The sequence below is a fragment of the Scardinius erythrophthalmus genome (genome assembly GCF_964197995.2).
Source record: "Scardinius erythrophthalmus genome assembly, chromosome: 22".
NCBI lineage: Eukaryota > Metazoa > Chordata > Actinopteri > Cypriniformes > Leuciscidae > Scardinius > Scardinius erythrophthalmus.
In genome coordinates, this window is record NC_138242.1 from 20,003,114 (window position 1) to 20,025,765 (window position 22,652).

Here is a 22,652-nt window from a genome sequence, read left to right on the forward strand (position 1 = left end):
ATCACTCAGGGAAAAGCTTGTAGCATTATGTTATGAATTAAAAAACTGCAAGGGGCTAATGAAGCGTTTTCAAATGGATGAGACTTCAAATAAAAGTTGAGAGCAATTTGGAAATTGGTTCAATTGAATCAAAGGAAGATTCTGCCTGTGGGGGTGTTAAACCACCAGTGGACGTACAGATGGAGGCTTGTAATTTGTCCAGTTCCTGTGCTGAACTGAGAGGCGTAATCATTGTAACACACAAGCCATTCATAGGGGAAGGAAACGCAGGCGCACGTATTGATTGATTATGATGCGAAAGAACGGAACATTTCTAATGCATGAGAAAAGAAACTGATGAATACATCTCAGCTTATTAGTTTTTTGCTGAGGTGTTTATTCACATATGGGTTTCAGAGTTCTACTCAGTCAGACCTTGCTTGTAGCGCTGTCATGATTATTGCATAGTCATCATCCAAATAAGATTACATATAGATTATTTATTAAATATGCACATTTTTAAGTTTCTCTTTGTTAAGAAGCATGCAGTCTTAAGTGCACATTTCAAATGAACTCACTCATGTGATTGTATTAAGATTATTGTAATGTGTATTATTTCACTTTATGTTAAACTATTGGCATAATTGCACATATTTGCATTGATAGCATTTCAGGTCGGACCACTTTAATCATGCATATAAATGCATATATATTATACATTATATATACATTTAATCAATAAATGAATAAATAATTATATATAATTATTAAATGTTGAATGTATTTTTTTTTAAAGATGAAATACTTTTTAATACAATTATATGACAATAACTGATTTATTTATAATTAATCATCAACTCAAAATTCATGATCATTACAACCCAACTTGCTCGCAAAACATAGTTACATTTTGAAGAATGTAGAGAAGAACTTATCCCAAAACAATGCATGAAAATGGTCACGAAACCACCACACACAGTATTGTTTGAAAGTTGCAAAAAAAAAAAGTTCTTGTTCCTCCGAGACATTGATGCAATCAGTGCTTCAAGATGGGTTTTAATTCCTGCCCGTTCTTCAGGACTGTTCAAATAGCATGTCGATTCTTCACGGCCTTGTAATTAGAGCAATTGATTCGTCGTCTGCCTGTGATCCATTTCATTCATGGGCTGTTTTGTTTGTTGCCTGTTTCATGTGGGAATGTTTCATTTGCTCTGAACTTTACTGCTCTCATGGGCTGTTCACACTGCTTTGTTTATGCCCAAGAACATCTATTTTGTCATCTGGGCTGCTTTGATAGATAGCCTGGCATACAAATGTGGAGGGAAGGCAAGAATGTGAAACGGAGAACATTGCTGGTTGTGCCACATGTAGACAAACGGGCCACAAAGACAAAAGGAAAATATGTGTTGGAAAATCCAAGGAGTGGCCTGGGAGGGCTATAAAAGGCATCTCTGACAGGCAGACATTGATTACTTGTCGGTGTTTTTCCTCAGCGGATTACCACAGCAGCGGGAACATCGTGAACAACGGCTGGAAGATCCACAACACGGCGAAGAACAAGTGGTTCGTCTGCATGGCAAAGACACCGGAGGAAAAGCAGGAATGGCTGGAGGCCATTTTAAAAGAGAGAGAAAGGCGGAAAAGTGAGTAGTGATGAGATAATACCTGCAGAGACGCAACATTTTTACATTAGGGCTCACAAGTTAACAAATAAGTCTTCATATAAGTTTTAATGGTCATATTTTGCTGTACAGAATTATTTTTTTGTATATTATATTATTTCATATTATATTATAAACAAATTAAAACAAATTAAATATAAAGAAATTAAAATTTGAAAAAATAAATATATTTACAAAGTGATACACATCTTTCTTTTTTTTACTTAATATTAAGGTAAGTATGGCCACTACCAATAACGATACCTCAATGTTTGTTTTGTTTTTTCAAAGGATAAAATTATTAATTATATCCATTCAACATTAAAATTATAATTTTTTTTAATCATTTTTAATTATAAAATTATATAGTTATAATCTCATTTATTACAATAAATTAATCTAATTAATTGCAATTTAATCCCACATCAAATTCGGCTGAGAATTCCAAAAGATACTTTAAAGTCATTATTGTGTTAAATGAGAAAAGCATCAAATAGACATTACAAAAAGTAGCTTTAGAAAGAAGTATTTTATTTGATTCAACATAGAATTTATTACTCATGAACTTAGAGGCTACAACGGCCATGATTTGTTTATTTTATTTTTTCAGAAGCTGCATCTGAATTAGTATTTAGATATATATTTACAGACCTAAACAGTTTGGTTACCAACATTCTTCAAAATGTCTTTTATGCTCTGCAAAAGAAAGAAAGTCTTTCTGAAACTACATGAAGGTGAGTAAATGTAAATAAACAGAATTTTCATTTTTGGGCAAACTATCCCAAAATTTCTATTTCAATTTTTTTTTTTTTTTTTTTTTTTATAAATAATACTCTAAAGAAGAAACTAAAACTTCCAGTAAGTGCCGGTAAATGTCTAAATGAGTACGTTGTTGAGTCATTCATTCATTCGATTAATTCGAATGGCTGATTCTTTCAGGAATGAAGTAAATGGCTTTCTTTATGAATGGGCCATTGACTTGTTGGTTCACTTGATTGATTCGTTCAAAATGCTGATTGATTCAGGAATGAAGTAAATGGCTCTCTTTATGAAGGATCTATTGAATCGTTGGTTCACCTGATTGATTTGTTCAAAATGCGGATTCATTCAGAAATGAAACACCACTGTGTGTTTTTCAGAGATGCAAAGTTCTGCTCTGGCTTTACAGGTAATATTTTCATTAGCAAAATTGCGCAAAAACAGACAATATTGTGTCTAAAATAACAATATTAACTTATTGAACTGTTGTATAAAATCAATGCCACATTTGCACTCATGCTATTCGGGACAAAAACAGCACTTTTGTGATATTGTTTACGTTACTCGAGTTAAATTGCTTATCTCTATCATATGATATAAATATGAGACAAAAACTCATACATCGGCATTTTTGCTCTGATATCTTGAATTTTAGGAGCATTCTAACAGCATTCTATAGGCTACATCACACAGTGAGTTTTTGCCCTGCATCATGTTATATACATACAAATGTATATATACACTTCACTATACAAACAACACATAAGCAATCTGTGTAATTCTGGGTTCAGAAAGTGAAATCTTTCCTCTCTTATTTGCTTTTCCAGCATTAAGACTGGGCATGGAGCAGGACACCTGGGTGATGATATCTGAGAAAGGCGAGAAGCTTTATAACCTCATGAGTAGACAGGGCCACCTCATTAAGGACCGCAAGCGCAAACTCACCACCTTCCCAAAGTGCTTCCTCGGAAGGTAGGTCAGCGAGAGCCATCTTCCTGTGCTCTGTCTGTGCAGATAATGGGTAGACTCCAGGAGAGATTACAATAGGGGTCATGGCCTGTAGTATCATGTGAGAGCGAGTGACGCTGAGAACGAGAGTGTGTAGCTGTAGGAGTGACTGCAGTGACAGGAGCACATAACATTTCATTTTGGTCACTCATAAATAACAGAGTAGTGCAGTATAATGGAACTACGGATGGGAAGCATGCGGGTGAATAGATCTGTCTACTGTTCATGATGAATGGATCTCAAAATCATCCATTTCTGTGCTTATAAATCTGTCTTTTCTTGTAGAGTTCATCTGTCTCTTGTTTTTCTTTTTGCATTTTCTTCGAAAAATCTAAGAAATCGTATCCTTTTTTAGTAGTGACTCTTCTATTACGAACAATTTTTATACACACTTCTTATTTAGCAGTGTAGCTACAGAAAATCTGGTCTGTTTTGAATGGTACACAGAGTTTCCTGTTTGTTTTTAATTTATTCAGAGACACCACAGGGATAACTACTTGCAGACCTGCAGGCGTTTTCTGCCACACTTTCGAATGGTCAGATGCATTAAACTGCCTAATAAACCTGATGACCTGATTAACCTATTTGCTTTTCATACTAATGATGTACAATGGAGATATTTTGAGGCAGCGTTGCTATAGTCACAAACACTTAAGGTACACTACCTTTCAAAATTTCTATTTGTTTTATTTATTTATTTATTTATTAAATTATCTTATGCTCACCAAGGCTGCATTTATTTAATTGAAAAAACAGTAATATTGCGAAATTTCATCACAATTGAAAATGTTTCTGAATATTTTTTTTAAAATGTCATTTATTCCTGTGATGGCAAAGCTGAATTTTCAGCAGCCATTACGCCAGTCTTCAGTGTCAAATGATCCTTTAGACAATGTTTTTTTGATTTGGTGTTTAAGAAACATTTCTTATTATTTTCAGTGTTGAAAACAGTTGTGCTGCTTAACATTTTTGCGGAAACTTTGAAACATTTTATTCCCAGTATTCTTGGATGAATAGAAAGCTTCATTTATTTGAAACAGAAATCTTTTGTAACATTATTGATGTCTTTACAGTCACTTTTAGTCAATTTAATGAGTACTTACTGAAGTAATTTACCCCAAACTTTTGAACAGTATTAGCAACCTAATTCACTTAACCCTGGGTTAATGTCTTTTTAAACCCCAGGTTAACGCCACTTTAATCCAATTTTACACTTGTAGTTTTGATCACACTTTATTTTAAGGTGTAATTATACATTTAAAGGCGCAGTTAGCAATTTCTTAAAAACACTGTTGAAAGACTGAGCACCACAACACGCTTGTAGCCAATCAGCAGTAGGGGGTGTGTCCACTCATGCTGGGAGAGGAGAGAGAGTGAGTGAGCAAGAGGGAGATTTGAAGAAAGACTGTAGAAAGAGAGATGGCTGAGAGACAATACAAAAGAGAAAATCTCAGAGGAATATCACTAGACTATGGCAAGAGCTTTACGACCTGGGTTAATATTAGAAAAGCTTTCAAGCGCTGGAAAAACCTAAAGCGGGAAGGCCTGAAAACGGATGCCGACTTTACGTTGTCTTTGTTCCATATACGTGAGTAACACTTGTTTTGCTATGTTTCACAGAACCAAGAAATGCTGCTTTTTTATTGTTAGCTATAGTAACAGGACAGTTTTGAGTGTCATTGAAACATTATTTTGCTTTGCTTCAGCTAGGATAAAGAGACATGGACTCTTGCATTGAGAATTTGTGTATTTCGGAGGCAGAGCAATGTGTTTGTTTGGGTTTGGGATTTCAAATTTCAACTGTTTCTCAGAAATCACTTACTGCACCTCAAGTATTGAGTAATATTAATTAACTACATGTACTTACTAGGGGATTAGGGCTTATATTAGTTGCATGTATTTATGCATCATTTATAGTTATTACTATAGTAACTACATGTAACATGTGTAACAAGGACACTGTATTATAAAGAATTACCACAGTTTTTTAAAAGACATTTTAATGCCTGGGTTATGAAATCATGCACCACTTTTGCATTGTTAACCTCAAATTGCAGTGCTGAGGTATACAGTGTGAAACGATAGAATGTTACAGCAAGTTATTTAACATCAACCAACCAGTCATAAACTGCCTCAGTGCTTGCCTCATTAAATATTCATGCCATGTGTTTAATTTCAGCATTTTAAGGAAACAGTAACAAAGCTGAGACCTTTTTTTTTTTGGTAACATTTCCACTTTTAGACAAGTGGGTATTGAAACACATCAACATTTTGTATGTAAACCCAGAGTTCTCGTAAAAGGACTAAACCATGGTTTAAGGACTAAACGATGGAAACATGAACAAGATAACCCAGGATTATGTCAACCTAAGGTTTAGAATACTATCTTAACACTTTTAAATGTTTTTCAACAACTTAGAGGGTTATCACAAGGTAGTTTTCTACACAAGTTATGTTCGTTTCAGTGAGTTTGATCTGATAGTGTGAACATTTGCAGTCTGCGTTATGCTGCAGCATCCAGACCAGAAACTATAAAGGCGATTGTTCCAAGATGTGTTGGATTTTTCCAGCTCTGATCTCTTTTGTTTTAAGTGTGGTTGGGAAATCCTCAGGCTGAACTCAGATTAACTGAGCTCGCCTGGCAATCCTGAAGTTTCTGCAGCTGGCATTCATAATTTAAACCTTCTGAGATGTCAATACGACAACCTCACCGTACACTAAAATAAGACACTCTACGACACTCAACCACTTGCAAGACTCTCACTTTTTTATAATGCCATTCTTGGTTGGGATTTGTCTGTTCTAAAGAAAAATAAACCCTCAAAGAACAACTGCTCATACTTGTGGCCAGATTATATTGTAAATAGGGGCACAACTTATTTTCCCTAGTGTTTCCTGACAACACACAGATAGAGAGGTCTGGAGCGGGAATGGATTCATTAAGGATCGAGATCACAGACAGCAGATAATGTTCATAAGTGGGTGGTTTGTGCGTCTCAGAAAGCCAGATGGACTGAAGAAACATATGACTGCAGAACCTGTGAAAATATATCTCTGTTTGGGTGAGCGTGCTGAAACACTGTGGTGATTGGACCATCGGTTTGTGTTACTTATTTAATGTGTGATTCGCAGCCAGTAATATTTTTGATCAATCTCATCTCTGTTTGATGTCTCTCTAAATCTGCTCTGCTTTCATATAGTTCTCCCCTTGCTATAAGTGTCTCTCTCTTTGCTATTTGTTCTAAATTTGATATAGTAAATGTGCTGCAAATGTTAACCAATCACAGTTATTAAAACACTTGCTTTAACGATAGTGATCACTATATTTAGTTAAACCACTTTTTTTTTTAACAAGCTACTAAAAAAAATTTGATGTAGTTCTTGTTTTGCCTCAGGACTGGCATTTGGCAGATGCTTTTATCAAAAGCGACTCACAATTCATTCACATTTATCAATATACTGTATGTGTTGGATGCATTATTTATCATGACCATGTTGGTTATTGGCTGATATTGGTCATTGATTGATTGATTGATTACAGTATTGGTAAATATTGGATATTAATCAGGTAATGTAAATCATTTTTGTGCTTGTCATAAATCTGTATTATGTGCATAATGTAATTGAATGTAATATAATTATTATTCCAAATATTGTTTATCATAGCATGTTTGAGACCAGATTCACTTGCTTTTATGAACTATCCAACCATAATCCCACCCCCATAATAATCCCATCCCCAGAAATCCTAATTTTGTTATAATGAGGATTTCTTTTTTGTCATTGAAACAATTTTTTCCCCACATTTGAATGAATGAATGAATGATTGAGACATTTATATAGCATTTTCATATGTACTACTGTACACCCAAAGCGCTTTACAATCATATTAGGAAATCTCTCCCCAACCACCACCATTCTGTCCATTCTTTCATTTTAGCATATAAAACTACAGATTTTACAGACTATTTTATTATATATATTCTCTTCGTCCAAAGATATATTTTAGTTTTTTTATAAAATGGTATAGACCAGCATTCTTTGTGATACGAACCTGGAGGGATTAATCTCAGTAATGTAGTCAGGAGGACAGAGGACCCTGCATTATTTCCCATCTTTTCAGTCTTTTTTTTCTAATCGTTGAATTTCATTCTGTCACGGACACTGCACTGATTTTATGCTTTACATGCGCACAGTTTCTTTCTGTCTGTTTTCTTTAGTCATTTTGTTCACTTTCATTTTTGCTTTCTGTTTCTATTTCTTCATATCCATCATTTATTCAATCACCTAAAACCTCAGAGGTCTGCTGGAGTCTGGGATGTTTCTCATGCTGTATCACCATGGGTTCCATAAACTCTGGGAAGAGCCGCAGGATTACACTGGTGGAGCTTGGCATGTTCGTTTTGGTTTTGCGGAGAGGTGGATAGGAAGGAGAGCCGGGGAGGGAGTGGTGGGAGTAGAATCAGATATCCTCCACTGAGACAGTGGCTTTACCCAGCAAAATTGCTAAATTATACAGGGCAGTCAGTTTTACTTCATCAGGAGAAAAAGACCAGAGAAAAAAAACCAGGGGAGAAATAGAAAAATGTTTTTCAAGACTTGAAGTTTAAGGGATATTTAAGCCTTATGTAGTTTGAATACTTGAACACTACTGTAGTTTGAAAATCTATGAAGTGATAGATAGATAGATAGATAGATAGATAGATAGATAGATAGATAGATAGATAGATAGATAGATAGATAGATAGATAGATAGATAGATAGATAGATAGATAGATAGATAGATAGATAGATAGATAGATAGATAGATAGATAGAAAAATGACCACATTGCACAGGAAGACTATTAATTATTGAGCTCATCTCTGTGGTGTGATCAATCATTTTTAATGGATTTTGTTGACGGTCATTAATATAATTTATGAGTCCCTCTTTGTTTGTGCTCACATTATTTTACTGTCCTCTGTCTGTCTTTTCTTAGTGAGTTTGTGTCGTGGCTGATGGAGATCGGAGAGACCAATAACCCTGAAGAGGGGGTTCATTTGGGTCAAGCCCTCCTGGAAAATGGCATCATCCACCATGGTTAGTTCCATCTCCACTCTATACTGTATGCCATCATATTATATCTTTGACTACATATTCTGACTTGCAACATGTCACTACTGGCTGAAAATGTATGCTGTATACCAAAAAAAAAAAAAAAAAAAAAAAACCTGGGATTCACGAGGGAATAAAAACAATCAAAATAACCTTTACTAAAATAATTGTATTTGTTTACCTGCATATCGTGTGACCATTAACATGCAAATATATTGTTAAATTATTAAAATATAAACTTAAAGTACTTAATATTTAGATATTAAAGTCCCTCTGTGGTGAAAATCAAGCTTTCAGTGTTGTTTATATGTCTATGTGGTGTTTTTTATATGCTTTAAGACAAACCATGTGCAAATTCATAAGTCAACACCATTGCTGAGTATTTTCTCCTTAAAACTGCAGTGAACCAAAGACAGTCAAAACGCAGTTTGAAATCGCTGGTGTTTCTGACGTCACAATACCAAATTAGGGTTCTTCGGCTTTTAACAATAACAGAACCCTTTTCCTTTTATGGAACCTTTTTTATAAGGTTCCATAAAGAACCATGCTTTGAAAGTGCTTTATAGAACCTTAATGGTGTGATAACCTTTTCAACAATATTTATTTTCATTACTATTAGTATATTATCTTCATATTATTAATATTATTATTAATATTATTTTATAAATTATTTATTAATATTGGGGGGGGGTTTAGCCCTCTATCTGCCTGGTCTTATATCTTGTTGTCTCTATTTGGGTTTTACATTAAAAAAAAAATTAAAAAAAAAAAAAACCAGCATGTTCTTGTTCATGTACTTTTATTTTTTATTGACATGGCAGATTGTAGCAAAAATGACCGTGCTCTAATAACAGTTGTTAGCTGAATACATTAATAAATAACAATTGACATTGAACACAATATAGATGTAATGAAGGCCAAGTTCCAGTGAAATTATGATACGTGACAGCATCTGAAATACACAATTGAGTTACATTGTGTCTCTTCCATTTGATCATGTAAAAACAATTATGTTCATGAAGGCATGGTATAGCTTTAATGTTTTTGTTTTTTTTGTGACTGGGTATGTTTAGGCATAAAGTCATAATAAAAAAAAATCAAACAGTATGGATCATAAATTCCATATCTCTGTTACTTACTTTGTGGAGAAGAGAAGATGAGTATCCTTAACTGAACAGAGCTGCTCACACTACATGTTCTGTTAAAAGAGTAGACTAAAAGAGAAAAAGACATGATTGTTAGGAAATGATTGTTACAATTTTTAAAGTTATAATTTATAGACATTTTAAGAAAGAAATAATTTACCTGTTGAGAGTATGTTGACAGTCTGTTTAGTAACATTTGTATAGCTGAGCTCCAGAAAATCGGTAATAAGGAGCCTCCACTCACTTGATCACCATTTTTTGTGATCAAAGATGAGTTTTAAGGGATACAATTATTTACTACAGAGGGACTTTAAGTAAATATTTTAGGTCATAGGGTTTTGGCTTAGTGCTGGGCGGTTTACCGGTTCATACCGAATACCGGTGTTTATTTTTGTTACGATATGAATTTTTAATATACCGCAAAACCGGTGTATGTCGCTTTAATCGGAACGCGGCGCTGCGCGACACAGTCTCACCCCTCATTTACAACACACGTCTGCGGCGCATTACAGCTGCGACAAGGTTTTATTCCGTCCTCCACGTGGTGCGTCAAAATAGACTAGGCGCCTATATTTAGCGAAGCGGCGCGGACAGCCGCTTCTGGGAAGCTTCGATCTGAAACACAAGCATTGACTAGAATGGGCACGAGACGTGTGGGGGTGAGAGTCTTTTTTTCTTGCGGCGCGCGTGTTTTTATACTGTATTAACGTATCTGAAGTGAACTGACGGTCTTTAGAAAAGTTTCTTTGTTATTACGATTGAATCTTTCTTTATCTTTCCTGATAAAGCAGTGTTTATGAGCGTTGCTGCTTTGTGTACAGCCGTTACCGGGGAAACCACTGTTTCTGCCGCTCCTAAAGCGCGTCCTGCTGGCACCTCTTTGTAAACAGCCTTGCAAACCTGTATTATTAATATTAGTGTGGATTTTTTCTATAATATTCACTCATGACAATAAAATAGGGCATTATAAGTAAATCTACTGCACTATTTCCTCTCTCACTCAGTAGAAAATGTGGTAAACACCCATCATGCTTGAGAAAAAAAAACCACACAAAAAAAAAACCGGTAAAAACCGTGAAACCGGTATAATTTAGAAAAAAACCGTGATGTTGATTTTTGGTCAAACCGCCCAGCACTAGTTTGGCTGACGCAAAAAGTTTGGGAATCCCTGCTGTATACACACAGTTGACACTCAGGAGAAAAAACAAACAAACAAACAAACAAAAAAAAAAAATTCTGTCATGGTTTACTTACCATCATGTCATTCCAAGGGCTCTATCTTGCACCCAGCGCAATTGACTTTGTACACCGACGCATGTATCATTCCTATTTTGCACCCGCGCACAGCGGACTTTTCCCTCCACAGACGCACGTCGGTTAACTAAGAAATACACTTGCGCCCCGGGGTGGCTCAGCGCAAAGAGGAGGCGTGTTCCGGCGCAAACGTTCCCTCATGCAATTTTGCAGGTTTAGAAAACAATTCCGCCACTGACCGGAAAAAAATAGTTTAAAGTCAGTGGCGCGTTGCGCATGTTATTCATATGCTATTTTAAGGGCGCATGCTTGGCCATAATCAATGTAGCGTGTGCACAACGCGCATACACTTTGATTCTCTCATCTACACACAGACGCAGCGGTTTTCATTTTTTCTAATCATAGCCTACATTATTACGATAGATAGATAGATAGATAGATAGATAGATAGATAGATAGATAGATAGATAGATAGATAGATAGATAGATAGATAGATAGATAGATAGACAGTTTATTATAAAAGCATACATCTAGCTTACACATTTACCCAAATTATCATACGCCTGTTTAACCGAAGTTAATTTGGGTGTGTTTCTCCATCCCCAACGAGATAGATAGATAGTCCCTGACGAGAACGTCGGTCTCCTCGGCTTTGAACCGCTCCTGGTGCGCGTCTGGCAAATCCGCCGTTATAATACTAATCCTCTATTGAACAAGCTTGCCTGCTCTTAAAGGGAATGTGAGATGTTGATTGATTTATTTCACGTTACGCCCAAACCACACCTATGAAGCTACTTCAGACCAACCCATTTTAGATTTGCGTCGGGCGCACGAGTCATTTATCCCGCCGGTATAATAAGACCCCAAGACCCACCCACAAAGTTACTTGCGTTTTGCGTTTCAGATCGTTAAAATAGGGCCCCAAATCTTCTGCATAACACCAAAAAAAAAATATTTAACAATAAATATACTATTGATCAGCATTACCAAATGTGGACGTTCCACTAGAAACAAACATTGATGTATTGTTTTAATTTAATACTGTGAAGCTGCTTTGATACAATCTATGTTGTGAAAAGCGCTATATAAATAAACTTGACTTGACTTGACTTGACTCCATTGACTTACATTGAATGAATGAAAAAAAAAATTCTTCTTTTGGTTTTGTGCAGAAGAAAAAAAGTCATACAGGTTTGAAACTACATGAGTGGGAGTAAACAGTGACCTTTTCCCCCCTTAGTTATAATAACTGTACAAATTAGAGGGATAGTTGAGAGTCTGATAATAATAGAAAACACATATGCTACTCTTATAATTATGTAAAAATGTAGTTGTCCTACATCATATTAAACTAAAGACAATTGGAGTTTTTTTCCCAGTCATAACCACTAATGACTATCGTCTTGTTCATTTCATAATCTGCTTAGCTCAAATAGTCAGTTGATGAGTTTCATCATCACCATTTGGGCTGTATTCATTCGTTAATGCAGATGGCTGAATGGACAAATAGCCCTCTTAATATTTCAAGTGCCCTGACATCATTGTTTTCAGGCCCTGAGGAACTCTGGGAGTATCCAAGAGCAGATGGCTTTTTATAACTTTGTCTATGTTTATGTGAAGAGTCACAAATATTCATTGCTTCACACCATGCTGTTTGTTTAATACTAAGGGAAATTTCTGGTCTTTTGCCTATACTATTTATTTGGTCATTTTTCGGGGGCAGTGGGGTCCAGTTCTACTTAATGCAGACTCACAGTGGACTGTTTTATTTTTTTTTTTTAAAGAAGACTGGCTGGCTTTGAGCCAGCACTTCATGCTAAATCACTTTTCACTTCATCGCTTCCTAACAGGGAGAAATAAATTCAAGCATTAGGGCTCCCTATCCACTCGCTCGCATTTACGGCTTTGGTGAGAAAGATCTTTAAGCCTTTACTATTCGCTGAGAAGGATGAATTCATTTGGCAGTTAGAGCAGGATTACTTTTCACAAGCATGTTGGTGTTACTTGCATTTGTGCTTACATGGAGCTGAAAGCCTCTAAACTCAGATTATGAAGGTCCTTAAGATTTTTTTTTGTTGTCTTTTGTGTTATTTTTGTAAAACCTTTTAATACCAACAAAGATATTTAATCAGCCTCATTGTAAATAGTATTTCTATCGCCATGCACATGTTAAATTAATCAAAATAGAATATAAGCTATACGTTTTAAACCTTTACATTACAGTGGTGATGTATTTATTTGAAAAATAAGTGCTAATAAACAATGCAAACGTTTTACACCTAAAGAAATCAATACTTTTACTGTTGGCAAATACGTTTAAATTCACAATATGTGTCTAATCTTATAAGTAGACTTTATTCTTTATTGAGTCTCCACGTATACCATTTGAAATCATATGACCAATCGAAATGCTTCTCTTCTGTACATAGTGCTATCTTCATAGCACCAGTTATTGGACACTTTTGATAGTGGAATTAATTACAGCTTGAATTAACAATAGCAAATTAAAATATATATTGTATATATCACATATACATTGTGTGCAAAAAAGGGTTTAAAAAATCTTTTCACAAAAATGTCCTCTTCTACTATTACTAATTATTTTGCGGGATGGCTTGTAAATGAACTTTTATTGCTATTATAGTTGGTAAAATGTGCATTTATTTATGTACACTAATATTTGTTTATGTTTTTGAAAGAAGGCTCTTGTGCTCAACAAGGCTGTATTTATTTAATAAAAAAGTAAAAATAGTATTATTGTGAAATATTATAAAAAATGTATTTAAAACAACTGTTTTCTGAATTTTCAGTGTTGCATCCTTCAGAAATAATTCTTCAGAAATAATTATAAAATGCTGATTTGGTGCTCAAGAAACATATCTGATTATTATCAATATTGAAAACAGTTGTTTGCTTAATATTTTTGTATAAACCATGATGCATTTTATGCATAGAAAGTTTGAAAGAACATCTTGTAACATTGTAAATGTCTTTACTGTCACTTTTTAACAAATGTAATGCATCTTTGGCTGAATAAAACAAGTTTCTTTCAAAAAACAAACAAACTTTTGAATGGTAGTGCAAACTTAAATTTATGTAGAATGACAAAACACATTATTTGTATGCATTTTGTTGTAGTCTCAATTAAATATCCACCCTTTTAAACTCATTCTAGTTACAGACAAGCACCAGTTTAAACCGGAGCCGGTGCTCTATAGGTTCCGCTATGATGACGGCACATACCACCCTCGCAGTGACATGCAGGATGTCATCTCCAAGGTAACTCAACCGGCTGTGCTCCGCTAAACGCCTCTTTTTGCCCCTTGGAAAAGTTGCACATGCAATAACGAATGTCCTTCTTCCCTCAGGGTGTGAGGCTGTTCTGCCGACTCCATAGTTTATTCACACCGGTGATCAGGTAAGGAGCCAGTTTCTTAGTTCCACCTCATTACAGCTGTCTCTAGTCACACCAGCTATACCAGGTGCGTTCGCGCCCCTGCCGTTTATCCTTCCGCTCTAAAGATAGCACCTACAGGACAAAACAGGAGGCTGATAAGTGATGAGAAAAAACTATACTAGAGGTCTTATCCAGAATTCAGTTATTGATTATTTTATTTATGTTTGGGAGTATAACACCATCATTTTTGTCTTAGTTCATAGAGTTGGGCATAATGTTGTGTCATATTCCTGTGTGTGTAATCAGTGTCAGAACTGCACTACAAATGAGTGGAAGCCTTAAATATGAAACAGGTGCAGTTTGAGGTTTTGGCAGCTGACAGGCCCAAGGACATGAAATTCTGCATGCAAACACAAAGCTAATAGACTCTGAGGGCACGTTTTTTTTGTTCGGGTGTTCGGATTAATCCATTTTCCAATTTTCTGCTAAATTCTGCCATGCTTGTTGAAGGACTCTTGGGTTGTACTGCAAATATGCAAATATTATTAGAGTTGCAAGTCATTTTCTGGAAGGTAAAATGCATAAAATAGCTCTCGTTTCAGTCTGTCAAAGCAAATACTGTTTACTTTGTGTGTGCACCTGTGCGTTTGCATTGCTAAATGTTGTCTATGTAAGGCTGGATATTTGATATGCATCAATTTTCCTATTTTTAAATTGGATATTTAAAATAATCAAATAATAAACAGTTATTTTTACTTTTCTATTATTTAGTTAAATATGGATTTATTAATTGTTCAAGTAATAACAAAGCTTGTTTACAGCTGACAATCATGTTACTGACCATGTGAGTAAGCGTGTTCCCGGGTACGTAGGATCACAGATATTGTTCCTCCACCATAAATAAATCACCATCCAAATGCTTGAGTTTTATCACTGAAATACCATGCAAATTGATTTTTACAGATGTTCCCTTGAGAAACAATTACTGTCCGAATAGGGCTTAAGAATGCCTACATGCCCACATTTCTCTACTATGTACTGAGAATCTCTTCCTTGTGGAGCTATAATTGGAGAATCCAGCTCCAGTTTAATTATCTGGTATTTCCTGCTGGTTGGAGGGGTTCTAGGGGGCTTTACGCCCCCGCCTTACCAATGTAATAATCTTTTTTTTTTTTTTTTACTCTAACTTCTGCACCTAGGTTAAGTTACATTCCTGACATACTTAGAGAAGTAGAACACAAAAGAAAGTAAATATCTAAGAGTTTTAAAGATCTTGAGACAGAAGAGGATTTGAAAGGTTTGTTTGACTTCGCATACACTTTTCCTACAGATTTCAGTGCTCTTGTGCCAGGCATATGACTGCCTGTGGTAACGCTGTTTACCCTCATTTGTCATGGTGACAGTTCTGGGTACAGCTACAGAGGAAAGGGCTGGCTCCATGTCTGTGGCGGTTAAATCATGGCAAAGCCTGTCCAGCCTCACACTTCTGGTCTGTGATTAAAACAAATCCTTATATAATCAGACAGAACCCATCACAAACACTTGAGGTGCATGTTGAAAGAGTTACATTGGGATTTTTTTTTTTTTTGAGAAAAGGCACATTTCATGTCATCTGGAGGTGCTTGATTGTGTAAAAATAGAATGGGGATGTAATTCTCAGAATTGTAAACAGCTAAGTTTGGCTTTGAGTGTGTGTTAGTTGTAGGGTGTGGACCCTAGTCTAGCCCTCTGACCTAGCACAGTGAGTGTCCCCCAAGAGAACCCTGGCTTCATGGGAAAATCACTGCTTCATTTAATTTCCCGTGGTCTGGAAGCAGCCGCAATGCATCAGTTTGGCCCGTTCCAGGCCCTGGAGCTGGACCGAAGTGGGCTGAGACACCTGCTGACCTCTACTGGAGCAGAGAAATACGTTTTATGTTGAGAATATAGGCGTTTTTAAACACGTTTTTATATATATAAAAAAAGAAACTATTTTTAACTTGACACACCATCTTAAATACGCAACAACAGTTACAGGGCACTCAAGAAACCGTGTGAGCTGCACACAGTGGCCAAGATGCCTTTTTAAATAGTTCTGGCTTTAGCAGTGTCCTTTGAAGGGGCTAATTTTGAATTTAGAATGTACTTTTCCAGGAACTATGGTCAAGTCTTCCATTCTGTCATATCTTCACGCATCCCAGAAGTGACAACCAAAATGTTCTGTTCACCCAAAAAATTGTGTTTAAATTCATTTACTGATTTGTGCGTGTATTCCTTCACTGATTTGCTCACTGATTCATTCCATGGCTTTAGGTGGTGGCAAGCGCCTTTTTGTGTTTTGAGTGGGACGTTGAATCAAACTCAACGATTGATTAAAAATAACAGCTGGAAAAAAATGTTTGTTCAGATTAATTTACTGATTTGGTTTTAATTCACTGATTTGTTCACTTATTAGTTGAGTACCGGTAGTTTAATGGCTTTAGGTGGCGACGGGTGTCTTTTTTATGTTTTGAATGAGACATTGAATCATTAACTCAATGATTCACTAAAAATAAGTCATTCATGACTGAAAAAAAGATGTTCAGATTCATTTATGGATTTTTTTCCGTGGCTCTCATTTGTGCACCCATATAAGCTTAGCGTACATGGTAAACAGTTTTGACTTGCTGTCCGCTATGGAGGGGCTTGAAGAGGATATTCTACTCGAGCTGGTGAAATACAAAAAGGAGGAGAGGGGGAGGAGGAGGGATGCTGATATAACTGGCACTGGGAAGAAGAGGCTAATTTTATATCTTGGTAGTAATTTAGGGTGAGTTCAGGTTAATTGGGACACGTTTTGCCATTGAGACAATAAAAAGTGTCCCAATCAACCTGAATTCACCCTAGAAGATTAGGTGTACTCCTCCCAAAATGGTTTAATACCTTCACTTAGGTGGTGACGAGGCGTTTTATGTGTTTTTTTAGTGAGACATTGAATCATTAATTCCATTCATTAACGGTTCATTAAAATAACAGCTGTTTTTTCAAATCTGAAAACATCTATCAAACGAAAGGAAGGACTTTGGTAAACCCAGGAGGGTTTCATTGTGTAAACTGTAATTTGCACGGTGTCAGTATACTAATCAGAGCACCACTGCTAAAAATATCAAAACTAAAAAAATGTTAGGAGGAGAAAATCTTGTCAACTCCAAACATGGACTAGTCAATTATTTTACCATCATGTCCCATTAATAGATACTCTAATAGATGTTAGTTGACATATAGGTGCAGTGTTACTTATAGTCAACATAATGTCTAATGGGACCATCAAAATAAAGTGTAACCCTATAAATTCACTCTGCAGAGACATAAATGTCTGCTTTTAGTTGTCCCAGATCAACTTTGTTTCACTTTTTTGTTACAGAATATGTAGAGGGTCATTAATCGGTCATTAAACATTGTGACTCCTGTGCAACCCTAAAATAAATTCAAGGTATAGCACTTGTTTGGGCTTCAAAGAAATTGAGGGGAAAGGGTTGTTTTGATGTGAAAGCCCAGAACAGCTCTCTCAAGAGCTTTTAAAGCGGATGCAAGTCAAGACAAAGGTTAACAGTTAACTTGAAATGTGTGTCTCTTGAGGCTACTGTAAAGAGGAGACATTTTTGAACTGGTCAAGTCAAACGTTCCTTGTTTTCCACACAGGGATAAGGATTATCATCTACGAACGTATAAATCGGTGGTTATGGCCAACAAGCTGATCGACTGGCTGATAGCACAGGTAATACTTGATACTGTTTTATAGGCCGAATGGAAACACACTTACATCCATAGGAAATAAGACACGAGGAAAGAATAAAACAAAAGTAGTAGATGTTTCCTAAACTGGCTGGATAATCTCAAATGAGGTGGAAGTGAACTGTAAAAATAAGCCTTCGCCTAGCCACATAGTCTAGTTCTGTCCACTTAAAATCACTATGACGAATCACTATGAGACTGCAGATTTGGATTAAATTTGAAGTGCGGTTCGGATATTTAGAGGCAACTTTCACATTCATGCAAGTGTTCAATAAGATGATGTATTGTGTTCGACCATGAAATTATTACCAGGCGGTCAACCCAGCTAACAAAAATAAGTTCTAGGAATGTTTTGCTAATGTACCCATTAGTTTCTAAAAACATTATTCCTAAATGTTGTATTGAAATGTCCAGTTTTTTAAATGTAAAAAAAAAAAAAAAAAAAAAACTTGGTTATGTGAACATTAAGGGGACATTCCAATTTATAAATTTTTAAAGCAATTGATTCTACAATTTTTCGGGAAAGTTCTGAAACTAGTAAAAATTAAAAAAAAAATGTTATGCGAACATCCAACTAAACGTTTCAGGTAAAACATTCCATGACCAACGTATAAATTATGTTGTTGCGATCACTTTTTTAGAACATTATTAAAGACCAGATAACTTTTAACAAATGTTTTATTACCGTTATTAGAAGAACATTTGTTCATAACTTTGAGAGAACCTTGCCACAACATTAGCTAAAGTTCTGATAACATTCCCTGCTAGCTGGGAAGTGACCCTTCATAGTTGTTGTAGTGTTTGTGTGAATTAAATATGGTTTTCTGGAGCTCAAGCTAGGGTTGACCGCTTGTAAGTAGATAAAGAGAGTGGCACTTGTCTTTTTCTCTTTTGCAGGGTGACTGTCGAAGCAGAGAAGAGGCGCTGATCTTGGGGGTTGAGCTGTGTGACAATGGATTCATGCATCATGGTATGATAGCTGTTTCATTGTCTCTCTATTTTATTTCCTCTGTGTTTTTGTGTTTCTGTCAAAGTTCTTTTTTTGTCATATCTTAACTCATCCCAAGTGTCAACCAGGATATTTTAAGCATAAATCAAAGATAATATTGTAAGGTTTGGTTTATACTTTAAAACAACAGCAACAATAACAACAATACAATTTGCAAATAGTATAGCGAAAAATAAATTATTCATTATACAAGGAAAAGTGATTTTGATTCATATCAGTGACTTTTTTGACTCACCCAAAAAAAATATATTTCATATTCATAAATTCATATTATTTTTCTCATTTATATTTATTAACTGATTTGCAAACTGATTCATTCACTGGTTAGTTCAATGGCTTTAGGTGATGACAAGTGTCTTTTTGTGTGTTGATTGAGGCATTAAATCATTAACTCGACGATTCATTGAAAAAACAGGCGTTCAATACTCAAAAAAGCGATTATACGAAGGTATATGAGAATATAAAGATTTTTGCACAAATATATGTGTTCAGATTAATTTACTGATTTGTTCATGGATTCATTTATTGATGTGCTCACTGATTCGTTTTCTGAATCATTCAGTCAGTGTCTTTAGGTGGTGGTGACAAGTGGCTTTTTGTGTTTTGAGTGAGACATTAACTCAGTCTTTCATAAAAAATACCAATCTTTCACAACTGAAAAAGTAATCACACAAAGTGAAGAATGAGAATGATTTGTTCACTAAATACTGCTACAAAATAACATATCACACGCTTTTGCTTCTTTATTTTGTTTTTAGAATGTTTTAAATGAAAAACATGACGAAAAATGTTGATTAAGAAAATGTTTTTTTGTAGTGTATGAGTTTAATTCACATTGCAAAACTTTTCCTCTAATGCCTGGCTCACACTACAGGAGTTTTAGGCCGATTTATGCCCGATTTACCCCTCCCGAGAATCTGAGAAAAAATCTTGTCGAGGACCTCGATCGGTTCCGATGTTCGGCGCAGATTATCTGGTAATGTGAGGCGTTCACAGATCGAATCTTGCCCCTCCCGATCTGCTCTCACACAAATCGGGCTCGCCCCGATCATATCAAACATGTTTGATATTTATCGGGATGAGCAAGATTGTGATTACGTCAGTGCTGTCAAGACAGCAGGGCTGTCGTGCTGAAGGAATTTCCCTTGAGATAATTTTGAATGACTCAACTCGATATGCGTTTTTATCTCCATTTATTTATTGCTAAATAAATAAGTGTTACGCTGTGGTCAGCAGGCACAAAGGCGAGTAACGTTATATGTTCAGTAATGAAACCGAAACTAAAAAGCGTGTTAAAACGAAATGGATTTCAAAATCAATGCACGCGTCACCGGATTTAAAAATGCACATCTAGCTTGTTGCACGCACACATATTATGTCGAAATAACGATAGTATATTATGTTAACATTATTAGCCTAATAATAATAAATCTTTAATCAATATTTGATTGAATGCTGAATGTTGTGCTTGGTCAATTTAATAAAATGAATAGGCTACTTTAATTGTGACAATTAAAATGATTGAATATTAAATATTAAGTGGACAATTTTTGCAATAGTATTTATATGCTATATATCTAGCACCCCCTCAGCACCTGCGTTAAAAAAATATCTCGCACCGCCCCTGGCCCACGTATTAAAAAAATGGTCGGGTTTAAATCGGGCTCGGGCTCATAATTACAGTTATGTTAATGTGTTGTGTTGGGCCGGGCCGGGCTCGGACACAACGTGCATGGGCTCGGGTAGGGGTCGGGCTTGATTTTTTTGGGCCCGATCTAAGCTCTTAACTCAAAGTACCGGTAGGTTCAAAGTCTCTGTGCGTGTGTATGTGCGTGCATGTGTGTGTGTGTCTCATGGCAATGCATATCCCATATGTTTCCATGCTTTTACACTTCAGATCTGCTGCGTGAGATCACGTGAGGCGCTTCCTCTGGCACGATAATCTTAATAACATTTTGTAGTGTGTGGTGCACCGCGATTTTCAAACCTTGTAGTGTGAGCATGTTTAAGATTTGGGTGAAGAAAATCTGCAAAGATTCTCCTTAAGTGTGTGCTTCAACCAGATTTCAAAATCGGTTAGGATTTTAAAACACCTGTAGTGTGAGCCAGGCATAACTGGATTCTGCACATTCTCTCTCTTGACAACAGCCTTGACCTTCTCCACAATACATGTTTGACTGGCTTGTTGTCATGGCAACTGTTTGTTTGCAGGATTCGGGTCTCATTTTCAGGGCACTTGATGCCAAAGTCCACATCATGCTTGTGTGACTCATTTATAGTCTAACATGGGCTGTTCCTTACAGCCTGCAATTCAGTTTCATACGTGGCCAACTACCAACAAATTTATGGAACGCAATAACTAGACTGGCACTTTCATTTTTTGGCTTTGAATGTGATCATGGCATTCATCCATTTAAGCTGGTTCACTTGGTTGTGAACACTAAAGCTAATTCAGAGTTATCTAATCTTGCCAATAGAAGCGTGGAGAACACTGGACCTCTTTTTCTCGTTGGGGGTATTTTTACTACAAAAGTGAAGGGATTGTTTAGAGCCCATGTTGCCCTGGTGACAGATTGAAATCCTGGCCTGTTCCTTTTCACGGGAACCACTTTCCAAAGAAAAGGCTTTCCCTCTGAATCTCTCTGTACAGCTCTTGTCATTCCAGTACATTATGTGTTGCTCTCTTCTGTGTAGTACACAAATTCAATTTACACATCAATTTGATCCTCACAACAACAAAGAAGTTGCTATAATGTTGCTTTTTGCTGAATCAGTTATAGGACAACTTTAAACAAGATGCTGAAGTGAAATGAAATTGAGTAGTTATAAAATAGCAGTAATGTAAGGTTAATCAAATATAATATAACATAGTATATACACTCACCTAAAGGATTATTAGGAACACCATATTAATACTGTGTTTGACCCCCTTTTGCCTTCAGAACTGCCTTAATTCTAAGTGGCATTGATTCAACAAGGTGCTGAAAGCATTCTTTAGAAATGTTGGCCCATATTGATTGGATAGCATCTTGCAGTTGATGGAGATTTGTGGGATGCACATCCAGGGCACGAAGGTCCCGTTCCACCACATCCCAAAGATGCTCTATTTGGTTGAGATCTGGTGACTGTGGGGGCCATTTTAGTACAGTGAACTCATTGTCATGTTCAAGAAATCAATTTGAAATGATTCGAGCTTTGTGACAGGGTGCATTATCCTGCTGGAAGTAGCCATCAGAGGATGGGTAAATGGTGGTCATAAAGGGATGGACATGGTCAGAAACAATGCTCAGGTAGGCCATGGCATTTAAACAATGCCCAATTGGCACTAAGGGGCCTAAAGTGTGCCAAGAAAACATCCCCCACACCATTACACCACCACCACCAGCCTGCACAGTGGTAACAAGGCATGATGGATCCATGTTCTCATTTTGTTTACGCCAAATTCTGACTCTACGATCTAAATGTCTCAACAGAAATCGAGACTCATCAGACCAGGCAACATTTTTCCAGTCTTCAACTGTCCAATTTTGGTGAGCTCGTGCAAATTGTAGCCTCTTTTTCCTATTTGTAGTGGAGATGAGTGGTACCCG

At 36.1% G+C, this 22,652-nt stretch overlaps 1 protein-coding gene across 1 annotated transcript in view; it reads left to right on the plus strand.

Moving 5' to 3' along the window:
* prex2 (phosphatidylinositol-3,4,5-trisphosphate-dependent Rac exchange factor 2) overlaps window positions 1-22,652 on the plus strand; it is a 152,081-nt gene that overhangs the window by 48,986 nt on the left and 80,443 nt on the right. The window contains exons 9-15 of the mRNA XM_081353151.1: window positions 1,473-1,622; window positions 3,227-3,371; window positions 8,388-8,488; window positions 14,079-14,182; window positions 14,272-14,321; window positions 17,961-18,036; window positions 18,951-19,023. Coding sequence (XP_081209277.1) covers window positions 1,473-1,622; window positions 3,227-3,371; window positions 8,388-8,488; window positions 14,079-14,182; window positions 14,272-14,321; window positions 17,961-18,036; window positions 18,951-19,023 — 699 coding nt within the window. The remainder of the gene's footprint in view (window positions 1-1,472; window positions 1,623-3,226; window positions 3,372-8,387; window positions 8,489-14,078; window positions 14,183-14,271; window positions 14,322-17,960; window positions 18,037-18,950; window positions 19,024-22,652) is intronic.